Source organism: Carcharhinus amblyrhynchos, chromosome 2 (assembly GCF_965287045.1).
Source record: "Carcharhinus amblyrhynchos chromosome 2, sCarAmb.v2.hapA, whole genome shotgun sequence".
NCBI classification, from domain to species: Eukaryota; Metazoa; Chordata; class Chondrichthyes; order Carcharhiniformes; family Carcharhinidae; genus Carcharhinus; species Carcharhinus amblyrhynchos.
This window is the reverse complement of record NC_137325.1, coordinates 120,727,955-120,753,067: the sequence shown is the minus strand read 5'-3', so window position 1 is coordinate 120,753,067 and position 25,113 is coordinate 120,727,955. Positions and strand designations below refer to the sequence as shown.

Here is a 25,113-nt window from a genome sequence, read left to right as displayed (position 1 = left end):
TGGGTTCAAGCCCAACTCCAGAGACATGAGCATGGAACCTAGACTGGCATTGACAAGAGGGTGCTGCACTATTGGCCCTGTTTTGGATGTGATATTAAAGAGAGATATAGATTACTGTGCAGGGGAATGTTAAAGTTCTCATTATTTCTTTTAAAGAAGAGGAGAGTTGGCAGTATCCAGGCGAACATTTTTTTTGTCAAGTCAGTATCAGCATAATCAAATTAACTAATCATTTTTTTGATGCTGTTATGGAGCCTTGCTGCACTGTACTCCTAGAATGCAATAGTGATTTTTTTAAAAAATGTTCACAGAACGTGGGCATTGCTATTAGTCAAGCATTTTTATTGCCCATCTCCAATTATCCTTGAGATGTAAGCCGCCACCTCAAATCTCCACAGTCCATATGGTGTACATACACTCTCGGTGCTGCTTGGGAAGGAGTCCCAATAGTTTGAGCCAACGACAGTGAAGGAATGGCGATTATATTTCCAAGTAAAGATGGTGTGTGACTTGGATGAAAGTGTGCGGGTGGTGGTGTTTCCATGCATCTGCTGCTCTTGTCCTTCAAGATGGTAGAGGTCACCAGTTTGGAAGGTGCTGTGGAGGGAGCCTTGGTGAGTTGCTGCAATGCAACTTGCAGATGGTACATACTGTTGCCACTGTGCATTGGTTGTGGAGGGAGTGAATATTTATGGTGGTGAATGGAGTGCCAGTAAAGCAGACTGCTTTATCCTGGATGGGTGTTACACTTCTTGAGTATTGATGGAGCTGCATTCATCCAGGCAAGTGGAGAGTATTCCATCCGAATCTTGACTTTTTTTATTTACTCGTTTCACACGTAGGCTTACATTAACACTATAATAAAGTTACTGTGAAAATCCCCATACTATCTCTAATACTCCTGACTTGCGTCTTCTAAATGGTGGACGCAAAAAAGAGCTGAGTTACTCATTGCAGAATTTCCAACCTTTAAGCTATTATTGTAGCCACAGTATTTATATGGCTCATCCAGTTCAGTCCCTGATCAATGGTAAACCCCAAGATGACAGGAGATTGAGTGATGATAATGCCATTGAATGTCAAGAGGTGATGAATGGATTCTCTCTCATTGGAGATGGTCATTGCCTGGCAGTTGTATGGCACGAATGTTGATTGCCATTTGTCAGCCCCATTGCACTTCAAAAGCAGGTCATTCACCACACAGGACTGAGGATGCACCATGTTCTGAGGATATGAAAGGCACTTTGCAGGAACGTAGGAACAGCTTATTGCTATTCATTTAGTTCCTGACTCAGCATTGTTTTACCTGTTGATCCATATTCCTTGATAACCATGCCTTTCTAAAAAAAAATCTGGCAGCCTCGATTATGACCTTTTGATGTGACCCAGCATTTGGTACCTTATTCATTCATTGAATGTGGGTGTCACTGGCCAGGCCAGCCTTTATTGCCCTTGAGAGGGGGGGAATTCCAGATTTCTACTAGGCCATTTGTAAGGGGAAAGACTGATTCCTGTTTTACCCCTAAGTGGCCTAGCTTTAAATGGAAGTTCTATATCCACATCCCACCCTCTTTTCTGTTATACAGAAAGAACTTCATACAGTTTTCACTTTACAGGGAGGTTGTTGCTTGCAGGTCTGTAGCTGGAAGACTGGATATAAAGTTTCAATCATTCACCACATTTGGTCCTCAAAGAAATTCTCTGCTGCCATTGGACATAAACTTCTACATCCATTAATGTTTTTTAGATTTGCAGTGTTTTAAACAACCTCAAGTGTCATTGGTTATATTTCCTCATGCACCCGACACATCTCTAGGATGAATAATATGAACTTGCTGGTACTTGAAAGATTTTCTGCTTGGTTGAGAATAATCCATGCTTAATTTGTTTTTAGCATACTAAAAACTTGTCTGGAACTGTTATAGAATCAATGGTCACAGCACAAAAAAAGTTCATTTGACCTGTTATATCTGTGTAAGCTCTCTAGAAGAGCATTTAATCTAAGTGAAATTTCCCTGTGATGCTGCAAATCTTTGTCTTCAAATTATATGACATTTTCTTTTGAAAGCCATATTCTCAGGAAATGTATTCCAAATTTAACTACTTGCTGTGTTTTTTTTTGAAAAGTGTTTCCTTTTCTCACCATTGTTTCTTTTACTAGTCACTGATAATCATGAACACATTGTTGAATGTCATAAAAACCCAATTGATTCACTAATGTCCTTTGGGAAATCTGCGTTCCTTACCTGGTCTGGCCTACATGCAATGATCCACAGCAATGTGGTTGACTCTTAACTATCGATTAGAGATGGGCAATGAATGCTGGCCCAGCCAGCAATACCCACAACTCAAACAAACAAAAAAAACTTTCATAAAATCTGCAGAAGAGGCCATTTGGCCCATCGAGTCTGCACAGACTCTCTACAGAGGGTCCCACCCTATCCTCATAACCCCACATATTGTCTATGACTAATCCGTCTAACTTACACATCTTGGGACAAGAAAGGGGCAATTTAGTGTTGCAGATCCATCTAACCTGCGCATCTTTTGACTATGGGATCACCTGGAGGAAACCGTGCAAATTCTGGGCGAATGTGCAATTGCACAGACAATTACCCAAGGCTGGAATTGTACCCAGGTCCCTGGGATTGTGTAGCAGCACTGCTAACCACTGTGTCACCGAGCTGCTCTTTGAATTAATGCCATGTCTGATTCTTAATTTTTCCACGAATGAGAACAGTTTCTCCCTTTCAGCCCTGTCCAGACCATCATGAATTTGAACACTTCAATCAAATCTTCTCTCAGCCTTCTCTTCAAGGGAAACCATCCCAGTTCCTCCAGTCTATCTATTTAATTCAAACATCTCATCTTTGGAACCTTTCTTGAAAATCTTTAATGCATCCAGAGCTAGGTTCTGTGAACATGAAACAAGTCATTTAGTTCTGCTATTCTATGTCATCTTGGTGCTCTGTAGTAGGTGATGGACTTGTAGTTTCTTTTGAAGTAAACATACAGCTTGAAACATGGTCTGCTTTTGAGTTAATATTATGCCTTTTTCCGTAAAAGGTGTTAAGGGCAGACTGTATTAGCTGAACTGGGTGCCCACTAAGGAACAAAAGCTTGAAAGAAGTGAATTGTGCCAGATTCTATAACACATATTTCATATTATTTAAAGTTGTCCAATGCAGTTGTATCTGGTCTATTTCCCTAAAGAGGATGTAGCTTGTGCAAGTTAGTTTTATTAAAGGGGTAAACTGTGATTGGTGTACTTGATACATACATTATCTTGGTACTGGAAGTTTACAAAGGCATTCCATAACTGTTTAATTTTTCCAAAATATTTTAATATCTTGGGGAAGACAATTCTTTCAAAATTTGTAAATTGGGTTATTATTGTTTTTTCTTGTTACCAACCTGAGAGAAAATGAAAAAGGATAAAACTATAGGGATTTAATACTCAACTGCTTCTTACAGTTTTTCTAAACAGCTTGAGAATCTGTAATGTTACAACTTTAAAGTGGGTAGCTATAATCCCGGTTATTTAACTGAGTTATGGCATTCCAAAGGAAAATGCTAATTGCACCGCCTCTTACATTTTGGAAAATGTTACTCAAGGTGAGTGAGAGAATCTGGTCTCCAATTCCCAGTCTGCCATTTCTGAAAGGAAACCAAATTGACATTCAGAAATAAAACCACCCTACCACGTACTGTAGGAAGGAATGGGAGTGTCTTGATTCTAAACCTTTGCTATTGAAACAATTTGAAACTTTTTGGCTTCTTGACAACAGAAATTTCTAAAGTCCACCACAAACAAAATGATGTGAAGTTGCCGGCTTTGGACTGGGGTAGACACAGTAAGTAGTCTCACAACAGCAGGTAAAGGCCAACAGGTTTATTTGGTAACATGAGCTTTCGGAGTGCTGCTCCTTCATCAAGCTCACGCTACCAAATAAACCTGTTGGCCTTTAACCTGATGTTGAGACTACTTACTGTTCAAACAAAATGACCATACTTAAAATGTGCCTGTTGAAGAATGTCACAGGCTAATTTAGTGGCCATCATTTGATTCTCAGCTGATGTGCAGTACACAAACATTGAGATCATTAGATGAAGTGTCAGTTTCCCATCCCCTTTTTTTTTCCTCTCTCTTGCTCTCATCCCCTACACCCTTTAAAAAAAAATTCCCAGGAGGCTTAGATTGCTAAATTAATATAAACTGAGATGCTTTTATTTTGTCTAAATGATCCTGTTCATATAGTCAATAAACAAACGAACATGCTATGAATGACAGGCTTATGGTGTGCAGGTGCAGAGAGGGGAAACTGCTTTAATAGCTGCTTCTCACAAGCGTCATTGTAATTTACAAACTACAACACAACGCATTTTAATGCAAAGTATTTGAGTTCAAATACAACGCTATTTTCAGAACTTGATCACAGGTATAATAAAAATGCTATGCAGTGTGTTGCTAATGTGCATCAATAGAGTAGCAGGTCATTTATGAAATTTTTAGATGAAAATGCATGATTCTTGACCAGATCCCCAAGCTGTTCTTAAGATCCGGTGAGGGACCAATAACTTTTTTTTAAATGGACAATAGTTGGAGATTCAGGACTCTTATTCAGTGAAGAAAACCACAGGATTCCATGAGTTTTAAACAAACATGAACTTACTATATGAAGTCAAAGGTAAAACAATTTACAATACCTCTCCTATACTCTAACATTCAGGGTATGAGGTACATGTGAATTAACAAGCAAACCATGGTCAAAACACACTACGCTGCACAATCATTGGCAGATGTGACCAAGGCAAGAGTCCATAGATTTCTCAATAAACCCTTCAGACTTAAGTAATGCTGAGTCAACCAATCTCTCTTATGAGGGATTCCTGTCTTATCTTCAAAAATCACAGCTTTGCATTTTCTCCAAAGCTTGCTTGAATTCAGGTGGCATCAACAATGGCCAACCTCACAATTTCAATCTCATCTCCTGAGATTCTATTCCCTTAAATTTCCAAATCTGCATCAGCTCATAAGCACAAGTTCGGATCTTCGGTCGCAACAAGCAGAATACCACTGTTCCAAATGGGTACCTTTGCACCAGTAGCCCACAGCACGGAGTTATCAGCCTTTGGCTGCCTTCGTTTATGGTCTGTTTCCCTCAGCCCTTTCCCTATTTGCAGCCTTTTTTTCTACTCTTCTCCATTTTAACTGAACTGGATCTTTTATGACATCTTTTTGTCCCCTGCCTGAGATGCCTCTTCTTGATAGCCAGTTATATGATCTGGTTTTTTACACCAATTTTCTTACATACAGTGCCCAAAGAACACAAATGTTGATCTGCACACGCACAGCCTGCTCCCAGTTGTGCATACGCAGAAGCTCCGAGCCCTGTTGGGAGGTAAAGTTCCTGACCTTCACTCTTAACGTGAAGGTAAGTTTGACTTTCATAACAAACTCTCCTGGTGGACTAGCTGAAACTGGAGAGACACAAGTCACTGAACGATGTAGGAGGTGTTTAAAGGCAATCCACCCTAGGCATATGTTGGTACTGGCCAACTTAATTTGTGAGTGTTGCAAAAGTTTTTAAAATGAAGAGGTTCAGTAGTTTGTGTATGGCAGCATTGTCGTTGTTGCCAAGCTAGTAGAGCTGAAGCCTGGACTAATGACTTAGAGACACGAGTTCACGTTGCACCATGGCAGCTGAGGAATCGAGGGGGTTGGGGGGAGGGGGGGGGTGGTGGCTGGTGGCTGGATGCTTGGATCAAAAGACAGATTTTAGAAGGACCTTTTAAGAGGTAGGGTGAGTTCCATAGAGTAAGGCTTTGCCACTGGTGGTGCAGTTAATTGGAGAGGGATGAATACCGAAAAATTAGATGAAGTATAAAATGTAATAGGTAATTGGGATTTGGTGTGAGGTGGGTTATTGTGTTTTACGTTTTGAACAACTTTTGAGCTTATAGAGCTTCAGGATTGGAAACTATCATGTTAAGCCCAAGTGCAGAGGTCTCAAAAGAATGCTTAAAATGTTGCTGTGAAAGTAGAAATACACGATATAATGATGAATAGGATATTAGGTTTACCTTAACTCAGCCTAAGCAAGATGGGGAGAAGTCTGGAGATAAGGATGTGGTGTTATTGGGTGCTAAAACTAGTCTGGCTAATGTACAATTGTAGGAAATAGTGATTCATCCATGCCTTGATGTCAGATCAGCAAGCCTGATAGTGTGGCGATGACAAATTTGTTTTCTAAATTTATTTTGTGAATTTCGGTCTGGGGAAAGCAAAGTACTTACAGATGTAGGAAAAGTTCTATTTCATGTTTTTTAATTTTGATTTGGGCACAGTGTTGAAAGTTAATCAAAGAACCACTGTAGTTTTATTAAGGAACCTATGCTGCCTAGAAACTAATGTCTCAAAAATTGAGAGAGTGATTGTAGTGAAATAATTAGATTGACTTTATAATAAATTTTAAAGTAATTGTTGGACAGAACAGAGATAATGTATACGACATGGTTTGTAAATTCGCAAGAAATTGTGCCAGTCAGAGATTTTTCTAACAAAAGTCGAACAGGTAGAAAATATGGCTAGAAAGTTTTGTGCTGAAGATTACTTCTCTCTCTGTGGCCAAAATTGATTATATTTCTGCAATATGTTGCTCTTCAGTTGTTTCATTTCAGCTTCACTTTGAAAACATATTTTTTGTCAGTTTGTATGTACTGCTATTCTCTGTGGAAAGACAGGCATTTATATGTAGTCTTTTGTGAACTTGGCATGGAAAGTGCTTTAGAACAGATTATATGCTTTTGAAATGCAGTCACTGTTATAATGTAGAAAACACAACAAGGGTCCCACAAACAGCAATGAGCTAACGATCAGATAATCTGCTCTAGTGATTTTGTCTTGAGGGATAAATATTGATGTGGAAATGCCAACGTTGGAATGAGGTAAGCACAGTAAGAAGTCTCTCAACACCAGGTTAAAGTCCAACAGGTTTATTTGGCAGCACTAGCTTTCGGAGCCTCAGCTCTTTCTTCAGCTAGTGCTGCCAAATAAATCTGTTGGACTTTAACCTGGTGTTGAGAGACTTCTTACTGGGATAAATATTGGCTCCCCAGCTCTGCCTGAAACAGAATCATGGGACTTTTGTTTTATGTTCAGTAAACAGGGCATGGATCAGTTTTCACACACCTGCTGGCAACACTCCTAATCATAATCCTCCTCTTCCATCATATCTTATTGCCTCTGCTATCATCAGACTGTTTACTTGACCTCAGTTACTGGGCTATTAATCCATTGGCCTGGAGTGATAATTTGAAGACATGAGTTCAAATCCCACCATTGATTTCATTAAATACAAAAGTAATGGTGACTGTGTGACTACTGGATTGTCAAATAAGTCTATCTGATGCCCTTTAGGAAAAGCAATTTGCTGTTCAACCAACATCCTGGACGCCTTCATCATCATGCCTGGATGTGCTCTTTCCCACTAGTAAGATAGACCCACCAGAGCTTCCTCAAAAGTTTTTTACAATCTACAAGACACAAGTTAGGGCTACAATGAAATAGTCTCCACCTGTTTGGACAGATCTAAGAGCACTCAAGCTTGACATCATCCAGGGCAAAGCTTGTTTTGCACCACATCCACTGTTAAACCGTAGCTCCCTCCACCGGTGACACACCATGATTTCAGTATTGTACTATTTGCAAGATGCACCAACTGCAGCAACTCACCAAGGTTTAGCAACGTAGAAAATAGGAACAGGAGTAGGCCTTTGAGCCTACACCACCATTCAATATGATCATGGATGATCTTGTACTTTCAGTATCCTACTCTCACTTTCTCTACATATCCCTAGATCCCTTTAGTCACCAGGGCCATGTCCAACTCCATCTTGAACACACTTAATAAATTGGCCCCAACAGCTTTCTGGTAGAGAATTCCACACGTTCACAACTCTGACTGAAGATGATCTTCCTCATCTCAGTCTTGAATGGCTTATCCCTTATTCTTAGGCTGTGACCCCTAGTTCTGGACTTTCCCAACATCAAGAACATTCTTCCTGCATCTTGCTTGTGGAGTCCCATCAGGATGTGAAATGTTTCTATAAGATCCCCTCCCATTCATCTGAATTCCAGTGAGTACAAGCCCAGTTAATCCAGTCTCTCTTTATATGTCAGTCCTGCCATTCCAGGAATCAGTCTGGTGAACCTTCGCTGTACTCCCTCACTAACAAGAATGTCCTTCCTCAGACTAGGAGACTAAAACGACACACAAAATCAAGGTGTGGCCTCACCAAGGCTCTGTATAACTGCAGCAAGACATCCTTATTCCTATACTCAAATCCTCTTGCTATTAAGGCCAGCATGCCATTAGCTTTCCCTCACCACCTACTGTAGCTGCATGCCAACCTTCAGTGACTGTTCCACCATGAAATCCCAGTCATGTTGCACTACCTCTTTTCCTAAACTGTTACCATTCAGATAACAATCTTCCTTCCTGTTTTTGCCACCAAAGTGGATAACCTCACATTTATCCGCATTATGTTGTATTTGCCCACTCAGCCAGCCTGTCCAAGACACTCTGCAGCGTCTTAGCATCCTCCTCACAGCACACACTGCCACCCAGCTAAGTGTTGTCTGCAAATTTAGAGATATTGCATTCAATTCCTTCGTCCAATTCATTAATGTATATTGTGAATAGCTGGGGTCCCAGCACTGAATCCTGTGATACCCCACAATCTCAGCCTGCCACTCTGAAAAGGACCCATTTATTCCCACTCTCTGCTTCCTATCTGCCAATGAGTTCTCTATCCACGTCAATATATTACCCCAAATACCATGAGCTTTAATTTTGCTCATTAATCTCTTGTGTGGAATCTTGTCAAAAGCCTTTTGAAAGTCCAGATATGCAACATCCACTGGTTCACCCTTGACCACTTTAAAGTCAGAAGTTTACAGCATGGCCCATGTCACACTTTTTTACACTCCTAAGCTAGTCCCAATTGCCCACGTTTGGTCCATTGGCTATACCCCTCTTACCCTTGTAACTGTCTAAATGCTTTTTAAAGGACAAAATTGTACCCACCTCCACTACTACCTCTGGCAGCATGTTCCAGACATCATCCTGTGTGTGAAAAAATTGCCCGTCTGGACCCTTTTGTCTCTCTCCCCTCTCAACTTAAACCTATGCCCTCTAGTTTTAGACTTTCCTACCTCCTATCTTTTGAAAAGATATTGACAGTCTAGCTGATCCATGCCTTTCATTATTTTATAGACCTCTACAAGATCACCCCTCAGCCTCCTACACGCCAGAGGAAAAAGTCCCAGTCTATCCAGCCTCTCCTTATAACTCAAATCATCAAGAACCGGTAGCATTCCAGTAAATCTTTTCTGCACTCTTTCTAGCTTAATAATTTCCTTTCTATAATAGGGTGACCAGAATTATATACAGTGTTCCAAGTGTGGCCTTACCAGTGTCTTGGACAACTTCAAGACATCCCAATGAAATCAAGCATGTTGAATGCTTTCTTCACCACTCTGTCCAATGTGACCCCACTTTTAAGGAGCTATGAACCTGTACCCCTACATCTCTTTGTTCTCCCCAATGCCCTAAATCATACCCTGGTTCAGTCTACCAAATGCATCACCTCGCATTTATCTAAATTAAAATCCATCTGCTATTCGTCAGCCCACTTGCCCAATTGATCAAGATCCTGTTGCAATCTTAGATAACCTTCACTGTCCACAATGCCACCAATCTTGGTCACATCCTCAAAAAGTTCCAGAGAACTTGTCAAGCAAGATTTCCCTTTACTGAATCCGTGCTGACTTGGACCGATCCCGTCACTGCTTACCAAACGCAATCTTAATAATTAACGCCAGCATTTCCCCACCACCGATGTCAGGCTAACCGGTCTAATTCCTGGTTTTCTCCCTCTTTTTTTTCAAAAGTGGGATTACTTTAGCTAACCTCCAATTCACTGGAACTCTTCCAGAGTGTATAGAATGCTGTAAAATGATCACCAATGCATCCAGTATTCCTGAGGTCACTTCCTTGAGTACTGTGGGATGCAGAGCATAAGACCCTGGAGACTTTGCTAACATTTCTCAAACCCACAAATTCTGCCACCCGAGGAGAACAGAGATAGCAGGCGCATGAGAACTACTGCAAGTCACGCACCATTCAGCCTTGGAAATTTCATTGTTGGATCAAAATACTGGAGCTCCATTCTGAACATCACTCAGACTGCAGTGGTTCAAGAAAGGAGCTGGTGAGATGCCTTCATGGGAAATTAGAGTTGGGCAATAAATGCTGACTCTGCCAGAAGCGCCCACATCCTGTGAGTGAGTGAAAAAGAAATCTTGAGTGATAATTTCCTTCTGCTAGACATTGGGAGTACTTAAACCATTGTCCTCAACTCCTGCCAAAACTCCTGTAGCAAGTCCTTCCCTTTCCTGACCAATCTAGCAAACTGAACAAGATAGTTTACAACTGATACTCCCACCTCAACATCACACATCTGTCTGTCTGTTCTGCCAGTGTGCACATTGAAACTCATTTGTGCATTTATTACCATTGGACATGGTTTATACATATGGTTTCCTGGTCACCTCCATTCTGTATCTTTTGTAAACTACAATTCATTGTATCTTGCACCAAGTCTGTTTGCCCATCACTCTTGACCTTGCTGGTCTGCATTGGTTTCTGGTTCCACAGCAACCAGAATTTAAAACACTCATCCTTGTGCTTCAATCTCCTACTAGTCTCAGTCACCTATCTGTCTGTGGAAATACCATCTGCCCTACTGTCCTTCCTGCCCCTAACTATGTTAGTCTGATTTGTTAATAACCACCTTTCTTTGTACTGTTGCACCTTCATCTGTCTTGTGTTCCACGCTGTGGAATTGCCTCATTTAAACCTTTTTCAGCCTTTCTGCTCCTTTGCCACTGTTTCATTTTTCTTGAAAACCCTTCTTAAAAATAATTTTGTTTAAATCAATTACCAAAGAGCACAGCACAAGAAAACTTCTTTTTACGTTAATGCTGCTATATGTTAATGAGATGTCTATGTAACTTGTGGTTGAAAAAAAACTCTAAATAATAACTTAAATTAGTATGACTTTTATCGGTCCTACTAATGTTTTATTTTCCTTAAAAATTATTTTTATGCTTGAAAGGAAACCTGGACAAGGCTACATGATTGCCAATCCAGTGTTGCCATGAGAAGTTGATGGTGGGTCTCCTTGAACTGTAGCAATCCGTTTAATAGTGAATCCTGGGATTAGGACCCACGACAATGAAGGAATGGCATTACAAGTTCAAGTCAGAATAATTTGTGATGCGGGGGCTTGAGGGAGAAACCTGAAGGTGATGGTAATAAAAAGAGAAAGTGATGAAAATGCTGAACAGATCTGGCAGCAGTCATTGAGAAAGAAACAGTTAACATTGAGGAAACGTCATCAATCTGAAACATTAACTTTGTTTCTTTCTCCACTGATACTGCCAGACCTACTGATAGTTTCCAGCATTTTCTGTTTTTACTTCAGAGTTCCAGAACCTGCAGTATTTTGCTACTGCCAGTGATGGTGTTTCCACAGTATCTTTGTTGTGTTCTTGGTGATAATATTTACAGGGGAGGGAGGTGGTGCAGGGTGAGTTACTGGAGCAAATGTAGGTTTGCCATGGTTTGGCAATGTGGAGGGGGTAAATATTAATTCCAGTGGCAGGAATGTTAATCAAGCATCATTTTTTGATCTGATCTGGATGTTGTTGAGCTTTTTTGAGTGCTTTGGCTGAATAAGTCCAAACATTGGTCACTATTTCATCAGACTGTTTGCATGAGTCTTGTATATGACAATGAGACTTTGGGGGGTTCATGAGGCAAGTCACAGATCTCTCTGCTGTTGTGGACAGTGTTGATATGGTTCAGTTCGTGTTCTGGCTAATGATGACCCCAGGATATTGAAATGTGACAGTGGCAGTTTTTGACAGTCAAAGGAGGGTCCACTGAACTTTTTCTTGAGCTGGTTATTCCTTGTCCCTTGTTATCACAATTGTTATCAGTTACTCATCAGCTCAGGTGAAGTGCCTGTCCTTGATAGTGTTGAGCTTAATTGTTGCAGCTACAGCCACACAAGTAAATGGCGATTATTTCTTCTAGCTTAAGTCTCATAAATGATGAGGAGACTTTGTGACCAAGGACTCATAGTTTGACACTACACAGTACCCAGCCTCTGTTGTGCTCTTGCAGCCATGTTGCTGATGCACCTGGTCATTAACGCTGCATTGCTGATGTTGGGAGATACCAATGTGGTCATGCTGTTCAAGGTCTGGGGAGGTGATTGGATTTTTTTTGTTGAAGGTATCAACAAGTGACTTGAACTTTGATTTATGGACCATATGGCCTAAAGACCAGCAAATTACTTTCAGAATATATCGTTGTGAGTTATGAGAGAAATGTTTGCAAGGTTCAACCAGTGCAATGTAGAGCTCCAATAAATGCTTTAGAACCATGTACACTATACTGACGTTCTAGACAGTGAGAATAATGAGTTGATCATCACTGCATGATTTTTTTCAGTGAATTCTATTCATTGTATACCTACTATATGTTTTTTGATTATTGTGCAAGTTTCCGTTGAAGTTCATTTATCTGCCCAATTATCTTGGGCTGAGAGGGAAGGAATGTCTGCAAGTAGTAAAGGAAAGCAGGGAATCTTGTCAAACTGTAACGGTGAAATGTTGGTGTACAGTTCTCATCGTACTAAAGTTCTATTTTTCATGGAAACTCTGGCGACTCATTTGGTCTTCTCTCTTGGTCCTTCACACTCGTCTTCTGTCATTCCCTGTTCCAGAGCACAATATTGTCTACAGTTCTGTTGAAGGGATCCATGGTTCTGGGAGGTTTAATTGAGGGTGGGTGTGGGTGCAAATGGAGCAGCAAAGATGGCTGATTCGATCTGGGAAGAATTGGAAGTATTCAGCTGGATTGATTGGCAGCATCAACAGTGGACTCAGGAAAATGCAGTCATTTAAAAATTGGGCCTAATACTACAAAACCAAAGAGAGGCCAGTCTTAAAAAATAACTATTTAAATTGATAGCCAGTCAAAAAACAAATATTAAAATAAGCAATTTTTTCAACGTAGGAACTTGCCCTTTTTTTTAAGGGGCTTTTGCAAATTTGGGGAAATACAGAGGTTGCGCCACAACCAAGTCTTCACAAAAGGCACACTGTGAAAGATATGTTTATATGTAGTGTTCTAATTTAAAACATTTATAATTAATTACAGATCTTCATTATTAAACATTTATGTAATCACTTATTATTGTGATGTTGACACAAAAAACTTTATTCAAAGTGGTAGAAGATCATGCCATGCACGATTTATTAATGATCTTCAGTTTCAGTGCCAGTTTTAGCTTTTGGAACTCTCACTTCCCCTAAAGTGTTATTTTCCTGTTGTATTGGAAGAGTATTTTTGACTTTTGGTATCATCCCCTTTTGGACTGTAGCATCTTATCTTACTCTAGCTAGTATAAAGAAATTTTTGCACTCCGTCCCTAATAATCCTTTTTCCTTCAAGCTTTGTATTGTCTGCCTCCTATTTTGTACCCTAGTCTTCCATTTTGGAGACTTTATTTAGTATACAATTTATTGATTGTGCGCTTTACACTTTTTTGTTGCTTGGGCTAAAAAAGGCAAAAAGAATTTATTCAAAATAAAAAATGCTGGAAATATTCAGCAGTTCCTTGAAAGTGGAGTCACAGGTGCACAGAGTGGTGAAGAAGGCATTCGGCATGCTTGGTTTCATTGGTCAGAACATTGAATACAGGAGTTGGAATGTCTTGTTGAAGTTGGACAAGACATTGGTAAGGCCACACTTGGAATACTGTGTGCAATTCTAGTCACCGCATTGTAGAAAGGATATTATTAAAAGTAGAAAGAGTACAGAAAAGATTTACTAGGATGCTACAGGGACTTGATGGATTGAGTTATAAGGAGAGGCTGGATAGACTGGGACTTTTTTCTCTGGAGTGTAGGAGACTGAGGGGTGATCTTATAGAGGTCTATAAAATAATGAGGGCACAGATCAGCTAGATAGTCAGTATCTTTTCCCGAAGGTAGGGGAGTTTAAAACTAGAGGGCATAGTTTAAGGTGAGAGGAGAGAGATACAAAAGTGTCCAGGGGGCAATTTTTTCAGAGGGTGGTCAGTGTCTGGAACAAGATGCCAAAGGTGGTAGTAGAGGCAGGTACAATTTTGTTACATGGGTACAATGGCTATAAAGGATATGGGCCAAATATAGGCAATTGGGATTAGCTTAGGGGTTTAAAAACTTAGGGCGGCATGGACAGTTGGGCCGAAGGGCCTGTTTCCATGCTGTAAACCTCTCTGACTCTGAGGTCAGGCAGCATCTATGGAAAGAAAAGGATTTGATTATTTCATGTTGGGTTGACTTTTCATTGAAATATCAACTTAAATTTATATAGCACCTTTGAATATAATAAGTATCGCAAGGCATTTCACAGCAATGTTATCACTGAAAATTTGATGAGCCTTCAGTGCCTTTTTTTTTATATGATGAAGACCAGAAGAACTGCGCACAATACTCACCAAGAGTGACCTAACCATGATTCAATACAAGTTTAACCTAACTTCTCTGCATGTTCAGTCTCTCTAATAGGCGAACCCTGTTCTTGACTTGCTTTTTTATGGTCATATGAGGCTGCATCGCTGCTTTGTGATTTGTGAATATGACTTCGACCCTTTGCCCCATTTGGATTGTTGTTATTCAAGCAAACGTAATCTTGGCCTTGAGCTAGACTGAATCGAAACTGCATGAGGAAATCCCAGTGAAGGGATTGCTGTTTCACATTCTGATAGTGAGCCATGCTGGTTGATCAGTTTTCAGTCGCTATCTTCAAGCCATCTCAACACCAAAAAGACCCTGATTACCTTTCTCTTTCTCCCTCCTCCCCTTAAAGAGGATAGGTCATTGCCTACGCCTAAACATTTTCGGTTGCTCATTGAAATAATCGTGTAGACATGATGACACAGAAGCACTTGACCTAGCCATTTCATCTTATTACAAAGGTCTACTAAATGGAATATGAATTTATGATTTCATATACAGTATATATAGTGAACCTTTTTTCTAACAAAAATACACTTTTGCCAGACAAAGCATGTAGACTTGAAGTAGCTGCTATAGGGACACGAAAACTACAGTGACCCCACCAGAGGCAGTGACACCCCTGGAGGTATTAACAACTCCTTGCTATCTTGTCAAATTGAGGATGGAGCCTCCAGGAAATAATGGCTGGGCATTTAAAAATAAGTAATTGGAAATAATTGGAATATACAGCTGACAGAGAAGTCATGTCATGCAAGCTTTATTGTGGATGCTAGAATTGGGATCAAGGCAGAGTACACAAGCTGCAACATGGAGTAGGAGTCTCCTACTGTTTTCTCGACAACATTTCATCCAAATCTGAACCCCGTTTTGCTGAGGAAAATATCCACGTCGCTATGGAAAACAGACTCTATTAAAAAACTGAAAAGCAACAGAGTCTCTTCACAATCAGTGAATCTTTACTGACTTTTTTATCAGCATCATACTTGGTCAAGTTTAACATCTAATACTCTTTTGTGTGTGTATTTGCAGAGGTTACTAGGTCGTATTTGTACATTTTTAGTATTCTTTTTACCTGAATGGGTTTTAGTACAATATCATTAATCCCTTACTTGTTTAACTCTAGATTACCTGTCTGGTTTACTTTTTACAAGACTGCACACAGCCAAGCCCACACTGAATTGGCAATATCACATCTTTTGAAAAATTCAAACCTCTGTTAGAACCAGCTGGATAGTGGGAAAAGAGAGAAGTCAATTCACCTGTCCTCACCTGGTTGTAACAATGTTGATGTTTATCCTCAACAATAGCAGTAGTTCTAATTCCATTTGTCTATCCCCAGTTCTCTTTCCTTGAGCCATCTAAAGAACATTTTCTTGTATGCTGAAAAGGTCTCTGAATCACTAACTCTTGATCTATTTGCACTTTCAATCCTCTGCAAATAAATAATAAAAATTGTTCTATATTTGTGTATCTCTATACCCACTACTATTTTTTACCACGTAAATGATGTGTGTCTAAACACTCTCATGTTATGAGTGCACTTGTATTTTGGTAATGTCCAATAATAAGAACATAAGAAATAGGAGCAGGAGTAGGCCATCTAGCCCTTCGAGCTTGCCCCGCCATTCAACAAGAGGCTGATCTGAAGGGGATCAGTTCCACTTTCCCGCTTTCTCCCCGTAACCCTTAATTCCCTTGTCTATCAGAAACCTATCTACCTGTGACTTAAATATATTCAGCGAGGTAGCCTCCACCACTTCAATGGGCAGAGAATTCCAGAGACTCGCCACACTTTGAGTGAAGAAGTTCCCCCTCAATTCCGATCCAAACTGCAGCCCCCCCCGCCCTATTTTGAGGTAATAATGGTAATATCTTATTTGAAGTGCTTTTAATGAAAGTAGTTTTGTAATATACATAAAACTTATTTGCTGCAAAATTTTAGCGCTAAATGTAAAAAAAGGATAGTAAGAGTTTTTATAAATATATAGAGAGGAGGAGGCTGGCTAGGGTGAATGTTGGACCCTTAGAGGATGAGAGGGGGGATTTAGTGGTGGGGGATGAGGAAATGGCTGAGGCCTTGAATAACTTTTTTGCTTCGGTCTTCACGGAGGAGGACGCAAATGGTTTGCCAGGTGTTAATGATGGAAAGGTGGTAGGAGTGGAGGGCCTGAATGAGATCATTGTTACTAGAGAGGCAGTGCTCGACAGACTAGAGGGACTGATGGTGGACAAGTCCCCAGGACCGGATGGAATGCATCCAAGGGTTCTGAAGGAAATGGCAGAGGTGATAGTGGATGCCTTAGTGATTATTTTCCAAACCTCACTGGATTCCGGGGAAGTGCCGGAAGATTGGAAAACGGCTAATGTTACGCCGCTGTTTAAAAAGGGTAGCAGGCAAAAGGCAGGGAATTATAGGCCGGTTAGTTTAACGCCTGTTGTAGGAAAAATGCTTGAATCCGTAATCAAAGAGGAAATAGCGAGGCATCTTGAGAAGAATTGTTTGATAGAGCAGACGCAGCACGGTTTCGTTAAGGGGAAGTCGTGTCTGACAGATTTATTGGAATTCTATGAGGACGTGTCTAGTGCGGTGGATAGAGGGGAACCGGTGGATGTGGTGTTTCTCGATTTTCAGAAGGCGTTTGAAAAGGTGCCGCACAAAAGGTTGTTACAGAAGGTTAGGGGGTATGGAGTTGGGGGTAAGGTGTTAGCGTGGATAGGGGATTGGCTGTCAAATAGGAGACAGAGAGTGGGTGTCAATGGGTGCTATTCGGATTGGCGGTTGGTGACTAGTGGAGTGCCCCAGGGATCGGTGCTGGGGCCTCAGCTATTTACCATTTATATAGATGATCTGGAGGAGGGAGCCGAGTGTAAGGTGTTGAAATTTGCTGGTGACACAAAGATAAGTGGAACAGCGAATTGTGTGGAGGGTGTGGAAAGTCTGCAGAGGGATCTAGATAGGCTGAGCGAGTGGGCGAGGACCTGGCAGATGGAATACAGTGTTGGCAAGTGTGAGGTTATCCACTTTGGTAGGAATAATAGTAGGAAGGACTACTACTAACAGGGCGAAAAGCTGCAGCGTGCTACGGTGCAGAGGGACCTGGGGGTCCTTGTGCATGAGTCGCAAAAACCCAGCCTACAGGTGCAGCAGGTGGTCAGCAAGGCAAATGGGATGCTGGCCTTCATAGCGAGGGGGATTGAATATAAAAGTAGGGAGGTCTTGCTGCAACTGTACAGGGCACTGGTGAGGCCGCAGCTGGAGTACTGTGTGCAGTTTTGGTCGCCGCACTTGCGCAAGGATATTTTGGCCTTGGAGGGAGTGCAGAGGAGGTTCACTAGGCTGATACCGGAGTTGAGGGGGTTGAGCTATGAAGAGAGGCTGAATAGACTGGGCTTGTACTCGTTAGAGTTTAGAAGGATGAGGGGGGATCTCATTGAGACGTGTAAGATGATGAAAGGGATGGATAGGGTAGAGGTGGAGAGGTTCTTCCCGCTCAGAAAGGACAGCAGGACTAGAGGGCACTGCCTCAAGATAAGGGGGGGGGGATGCAGTTTAGAACAGAGTTGAGGAGGAACTTCTTCACTCAAAGGGTGGTGAATCTCTGGAATTCTCTGCCCGTTGAAGTGGTGGAGGCTACCTCGCTAAATATATTTAAGACGCGGGTAGATAGGTTTTTGGTAGGCAAGGGGATTGAGGGTTATGGGGAGAAAGCGGGAAAGTGGAACTGAGCCACTTCAGATCAGCCATGATCTTATTGAATGGCGGGGCAGGCTCGAAGGGCTAGATGGCCTACTCCTGCTCCTATTTCTTATGTTATGACTTGGTGAACATGAATTTGCTAACATGCCATTCTTAAGCAGCTTACTTCTGAAAATTCTTCATAAGTATGCATTCTTGGATGGATTGAACATTGTTCCCCTAAAGAGTTTAGAATTGGGATGATGATTTGGGCAGCAAGGAAGCTGATTAATGTGGGTGGAACAGCAAGTCCAAGTCTGACCTTGTATGGAAACATTGTTATGCATTGGCCAGGATAGTTTTCTAAAAGTTGTATTCCTGGCAAAATGTTTGAAGTTTTCAGAACTGTTTAATCATTCCAGTTGTAAGGGTGTGGTTTAGAAAAATGCTCCATTGAGCTGGGCAGCAACGTTCGATCAAACCCAGGAATTTGTGCCACTTCACAAAGAATTCAGATTGTGTTCACTGTTTTGTCTATAAATTGCTACTGTTACTTTTTGTGGTAGTTTAAAAGTTCTGTATCAACCAGTACAGTTGTTACTAGACTGAAAAATACTTACTGATGCAAGTTCAAAGCCAATAATGGTAGTTTGAAATGTCGTTTTAAGCAACGAAACCTGCTGCCTGATCTACTCTGGTCTGTGTAACTTCAGCAAGTCAAACAAAGACAGCTCTCTGAAGTGGCCTAACAAAAACTGCAAGTTATACCAAACAGTGCAGCAGTTCAGGAAAAAGGCTCACCACCTTAGAGAAAATTAAGGATGAGCAATAAATTTAGAGATTGCCAGCAATGCCCACCCATATCCTGAGTGTTTCTTTTTAAAAACAGTTCCTTCAATAAAATTTGGAATTGTTCAAAATTTGTCTTTTACTTTGGCACATGCTTCAGCTTTTTAATACATAGTAACTTCTATACCACATCAAGGTCAGCAACATTTCACTTAATGATTGCTAATGCACTCTTCTGTATCTAGCAGCTTTTTAAAAGAAATTGGAATACGTTTTGAAGATGGAAGCTTTTTAATAGCTTTTAATTTATGCCCCAACTTGCAGCAGATTAAATCTGCATGTTGGAACGGTGACTTGGGAAGACATTGCTGTGGATATTATTGAACTGGATGGGTTTTTACAACAACCGATCATGTTTCATGGTCATTATTAGACCTTTAATTTCATAATTTTTTTATTAAATTTAATTTTTCACCTTTTGCCATGGTGGCATTTGAACACAGGTTCTTAGTCTCTGGATTACTAGTTCAGTGGCAACACCATTTGCCACCTCTGTCTACTGTGTGCAAAATGGCTGCCATATATTTGCCGACATCAGTGATGTCAGTTGGAAGTAATTTATGTAGTCTATACTAGAAGATGAAATAAAGTGCGTTATAGACTCAAGGCTTTTAATTGCTGAGGAGTATGAGGAAGGTAAAACTAAGTGTGTAATGAATATTACTTGGAACATTTAGCTGACGAGGTTGTCAGCCTGGTTTTCAAATTAAATGGAAGTACAGAAGGCTGCAAGTATATTGAAATTTTTATGAAAGAATATTCTGCAGTGGTATTCGTGGTAGTGTGGCTCTTTTAAGAGGCAGACCTTCACTGGCCATGTGACCAGGCCAGAACCAATGAAGTGTGAGCGTGTGAACATTGGGTGTATATTCCTGGGGCCGGAAGTTGGCAGAGCAAGTTGGGGAGTTGTGGAGAGCAGGCCTGTGTCGTTGTGTTGCAAATCCTTTAGTTGTAAATAGTTTCTCATTAAATAAACCTTCATTTATATCTGCCATATGGAATCACTGCAAGTTATCACACTGATAACAAGGACAAACCAGATCAGTCGTAAAAAGCCCACAGTAAGACCACTCTTGAGCCATGCCAATGCAAGAATTTTCTGTTTCAGATGCAGAAAGAACAGTCAGCAGCAAGCATGATGTTGAGCGAAGCAGGTTGCACAGAACAGTCCAGAAAAAAAGATGAAAACAACCCCTTTAAATAACCTGGTTGAGGAACTAAAGGAGAATCTAAGGCTTACACATCCAACAAGGTCCAATTTAGCAAGACACTTCCATTGAGATTATTGTAATAGTCAGTGGCTGCCACCTGAAGATGGAGGTCGACACTGGTACTGTGGCCACTGTCATAGGAGAAAACACATACAGACATCTTCAGGAGGGGCTGCAACCCTTAAGCCTTAGCCATTCGAAGGCCACTCTGGCAACGTACACTGGAGAGACACTACAAATAGTGAGGATAACATCTGTGTCTGTATCCTGTTGGAGCTGGTCAGCTCAGCTACCCATCATGGTGATTGAAGGAGATAGGACCAGTCTCATGAGGCAGGACTGGTTAAAACAAGTAAAAGTGAACTGGCTGGAAATATTTAATGTCTGGGATGTGGGATTCCAAGAGCTCCAATGCAAATATCAAAATGAATTTTGGAGACAACTGTGCCAAAAGCTGTTAAAGTTGAGATTTACCTAAATCGTGAGACTACAGCTAGGTTTTTCTGCACTTGCCCAGTGCCCGATGCATTACACCAGAGTAGAGGTTGAACTGAAGAGGTTGGCAGGCCTGCCGTCACCAAGCCAGTGCAGTTTTCCGAATGGGCTGCATCCATCATCCCCATCCTGAAACTGGGCTGCACCATGAGGATCTGCAGCGACTACAAACTAACAGTAAACAGGGGAGCTTGGCTGGATCGTTATCCCATTCCAAGAATATAAAACCTCGATGCTAAGTTAGCAGGGTCTTAAATATATCAAGCTAGACCTAAATCATGCTCTTCAACAGCTGGAACTGGAAGAAGACTCCAGCAGCAAGAGTGGACTCGCCAACATTAAGGGCATTTAAATGGTCATTGGATAAACATTTGGATGATATTGGAATAGTATAGGTTAGATGGGCTTTAGATTTTTGTGCTGACCTGTGGAAAACCATCAAGGATCGAAGGCCCTGTACTGCGTTGTAATGTCCTATGTTCTGTTTTCTGTGAAGTTAGTTACAATAAATATTCACAAGGGATTGTACACCCGATTGCCATTTGGTGTTTCATCAGCATGCATCATTTTTCAGCGCACTGTGGAGAGTCTACTTCAGGGAATCCCCAAAATGGCAGTGTACCTTGGTGATGTACTAATTACAGGTGCATCTTCCAAAGAACATGTCCAATTACGGATGGGATCAGATCAGGGGGTGTGTTTGTTCTTTAGACATGGCAGAGCAGGAGGATTCTGATGCAGAGCCATGCATGCCAGGTATGAAATGGAGTGTATGCTGAAGTTATCAATCAAAAAATAACAGATTTCCTTAATTCATTGGTTAATGAGCCGCGGCTAGTGCATGAAAAGTAACCAGCAGTAGCGTTCGAGACAGCTTCCACTTCACACCCACTCGCTTCAGGGGGTGTCATTATAATGCTGGGGTATAGGGTCCAGTACTGACCACTGCCTGTGTTTGTCTCTAAACTGACCACAATGGAAAAAATAAAATTTCATCTAATTTCCAGTTATCGATTTCGTGTCATTAATTGTTTTAAACCATCAGTGCAAAAATAGACTTTGTGTATATGAGAGAGAATTTTGCATATTCACATTTATAACACTAAATATCACAAGCATTGTGGGATTCATTCACGATCTTATAAAAAAGTCCCAATGCTTATCAACTACCATTTTAACTTCCTAAATGATATCTTAGCTTTTTGCTGACAGCACCTCCTGTGAAAATTCCCTGGTAGAGACTATGGAGGGAACCATTGATGCATTATCTCAGTTGTTTCTTGAATTACCTGCTATCTTGTAGATAAGCTCTAAACAGCAGTGCCATTGAATTTCATTTGCTTTGAGGTATGTAACACTAGCCTCGCCAACATTGTATATTGAGGAAGGATTTTTTAAGACCTCAATCATCCTTTAGTGGGACTTGCAAACTTGTCATTCAAGTATCACCCCTAGTTTCCAATCCCTTTCAACGCAGTACTCCTCAGTACTGCATTGGAGATAAATTGCCAAATCTCTCATGTTTTAATGTATAACTTTTTTGTGCCGGAAAAATATTCTTAGGGGGTCTGTAGAATTTGTATGACATGGGAGGGACTCCTCAAACAAAAGAGTTGAAGTATCCTTCCTGTTAATATTTAATAGCTAGTTCTAATCAGATGCTTCCTCTGTAGGCAAACAGGAACTGTCTTGATGAGGTAGTTAACTGGCAATAATTGCAAAGTGCAAATGTGGGAATACTCTGCACGTATATTTCAAAAGATGTAATCATTTCATTTTTTTATGGTTAAAAGCTTTGGCTATATTTTACATAAACATTTTTAAAGCTTTTTCTTCTTGGCAAGGAAATCTAGTTTTAACCAGAGATTGCTAGCTAGTCGTATGAGCACCAAAGCAAGGTCGATTCCATTAAGAACATATGGAATGGCATCTCATTGAGGAGAAGAATTTTGCAGGTCACAATCCAATTTCTGAGAGCGTCAGTCCACAATGTAACATTATTTGGAACTAATTGGCTGAAGTCAGGAGGATGACTGGAATATAAATTGACGCAAAAAAAAGAGATCTGAGTTACACAGAGAATGAAGGGAGCTTTACTCTGCAATTTACAATTCCATACATGACCCAGCAGCAGGCAATGTTTGGAATAGTTATTACAAATTTGCATGATGTCCTTCATGCTATATACTATGTAATTTTCAATATTCAAGTAAAAAATACTTGTTAAACCTGACCTAAGTGTGATATGCTTTAACAAAATAAATCATAGATCTACAGCATGATGCAGATAGTGAGTTGGAGGTTTTCAATGTACTTTATTGGAAGTGGTGTTACCTGGAACTCTGGCCTGTCCAACACTGAGAGCATTAAGATCTGGAAGTGTTGGAATGAAATTTTAGGATATGGTATGGAGGGGGTGGGAGGAGTGGAGTTCCAGACCTGCTTAGTGTTCTCAGGTTCTGGGAGCATTGCAGAATGAGAAACTGGGATCCAGGAGGATTGGAGATGGTTCTGGGATCAGGGAAAGCTATGTAGGAGGTTTGTGAAAGGATAATTGGGAATGGAGGGAGCAGACTTTATAGAGCAGCTTTTATTTCAGAAATAGTTTTTCTTGGTTCGCTTCACAGAATTGGTGCAAAATGAGGCCATTCAGCCTGTCATGCATGCATTGGCTCTCCAAATGAGCATCAAGCCTTTGTGCCATTCTCCTGCTTTTTCCTGTAATCTTGTACATTGTTTCTATTCAAGTAATAATCTAATGCCCCCTTGAATCCTGCTTTCACCACATTTCCAATTGGTGCATTCCAGACTTGAACTGCTTGCTGTGAAGAAAAAGTTTCTTCTCATGTCGCTTTTGCAAATCACTTGAAATCTGTGCCCTCTCATTCTTGATCCTTTTAGGAGCAGGAACAGTTTCTCCCTATCTACTCCAACTTCCTGATTTCTCAATATGCTTTTATATGCATGGGAAGTGTCATTGTAAGATGTTTTTGTAGACTTTCAATATCGGACGTTAATATAAAACATTGCCAAAATGGTGAAAACTGGAAGTAAAGTCCGTGGACAGGGCGTACTCAACATGAGCAAGATTTTGAATATGTATCTATGTGATTCTACTCTTCACTTTTTTTTAATTTCCTTTCAGATGGATTTGAAGTATATTCTTTGTACTGGACTGATTTGCTGCTGTATGTGGTATGGACTTGCTCAATCAGGTAACAGGATTGACTAATGCAATATATCACTACGCACTTAAGATATTCAAGCATTCATCGAGAATATTCAGCTCAAGTGGTTTCATGAGATAACCACTCAAACCCGTTCATTTCGGTTAAAGGTGTTCTATTGCTTTTTGTCCTTTTTTTGTTGCTCAAGGAAAGTATGCATCTTCCTCTTCCTCATCAGAATGCTGCATTTGGCATCATCATCTGCAGGCATGAGACACCCAGCTGTACGTCCAACTTCTTTCAACTTTACTAATGGACCTGTGTTATCAAATTTGTCTGATATCCAGCAACAAATGGGTTGCAGCATTCTCCAGCTAGATATTCGAAAGACTGAAACCATTGTCTTCAACTCCCGTCAAATGCTGTACACACCACAGTTTCCATCATCACCATCATCTATTGTCTTGGACTGAACCAAACTATTTGCAACCTTGACACTCTGACCCTGAGAAATTCCAAATTCCTTGTCTCCATCGTAACACATCAACATGTATAACATTGTCAAATTCTGCCCCTACCTCAACCTTCCTACTGCTAAAACTTCCTTTGCCTTACCAAGCACTAAATTACCAAATTAAATTATAAAAATTTGCATTAATTAGCTGTGATATATACAATATTCACATTCAATTAACATGTTTAAACTTGTTTTCAAATTGTATTATACACAGCATCTAATCTTTGTTTTGTTGCATTACGTTTTACCCACAACAACACTGAAGTAGTGAGATTGTTAGCATGAAAAAACAGTTAGATGGGTTTAAATTCATCTATTCCATTAATGACATTTTATGTACGAACATAAGAATTAAGAGCATTCAGGCCTTTCGAGCCTGTTCCACCATTTAATAAGATCATGGCAGATCTGATTGTGGCCTCTACTCCACACTCCCTTCTACCCCCGTATGCCTTGACTCTCTTGTTTGTTAAGAATCTATCTACCTCGACCATAAAAATATTAAATGATCCTGATACAAGCATCCACATGTTTTCTTATAGATAATCCCAGACTCC

At 40.6% G+C, this 25,113-nt stretch overlaps 1 protein-coding gene across 2 annotated transcripts in view; it reads left to right on the top strand.

The window, feature by feature from the left end:
* Nucleotides 1-25,113, top strand: part of LOC145358246 (integrin beta-1-like) — an 87,606-nt gene that overhangs the window by 9,119 nt on the left and 53,374 nt on the right. For both annotated transcript variants that reach the window (XM_080212108.1, XM_080212098.1), the window contains exon 2: nucleotides 24,018-24,087. In XM_080212108.1, the coding sequence (XP_080068234.1) occupies nucleotides 24,018-24,087 (70 nt within the window). The remainder of the gene's footprint in view (nucleotides 1-24,017; nucleotides 24,088-25,113) is intronic.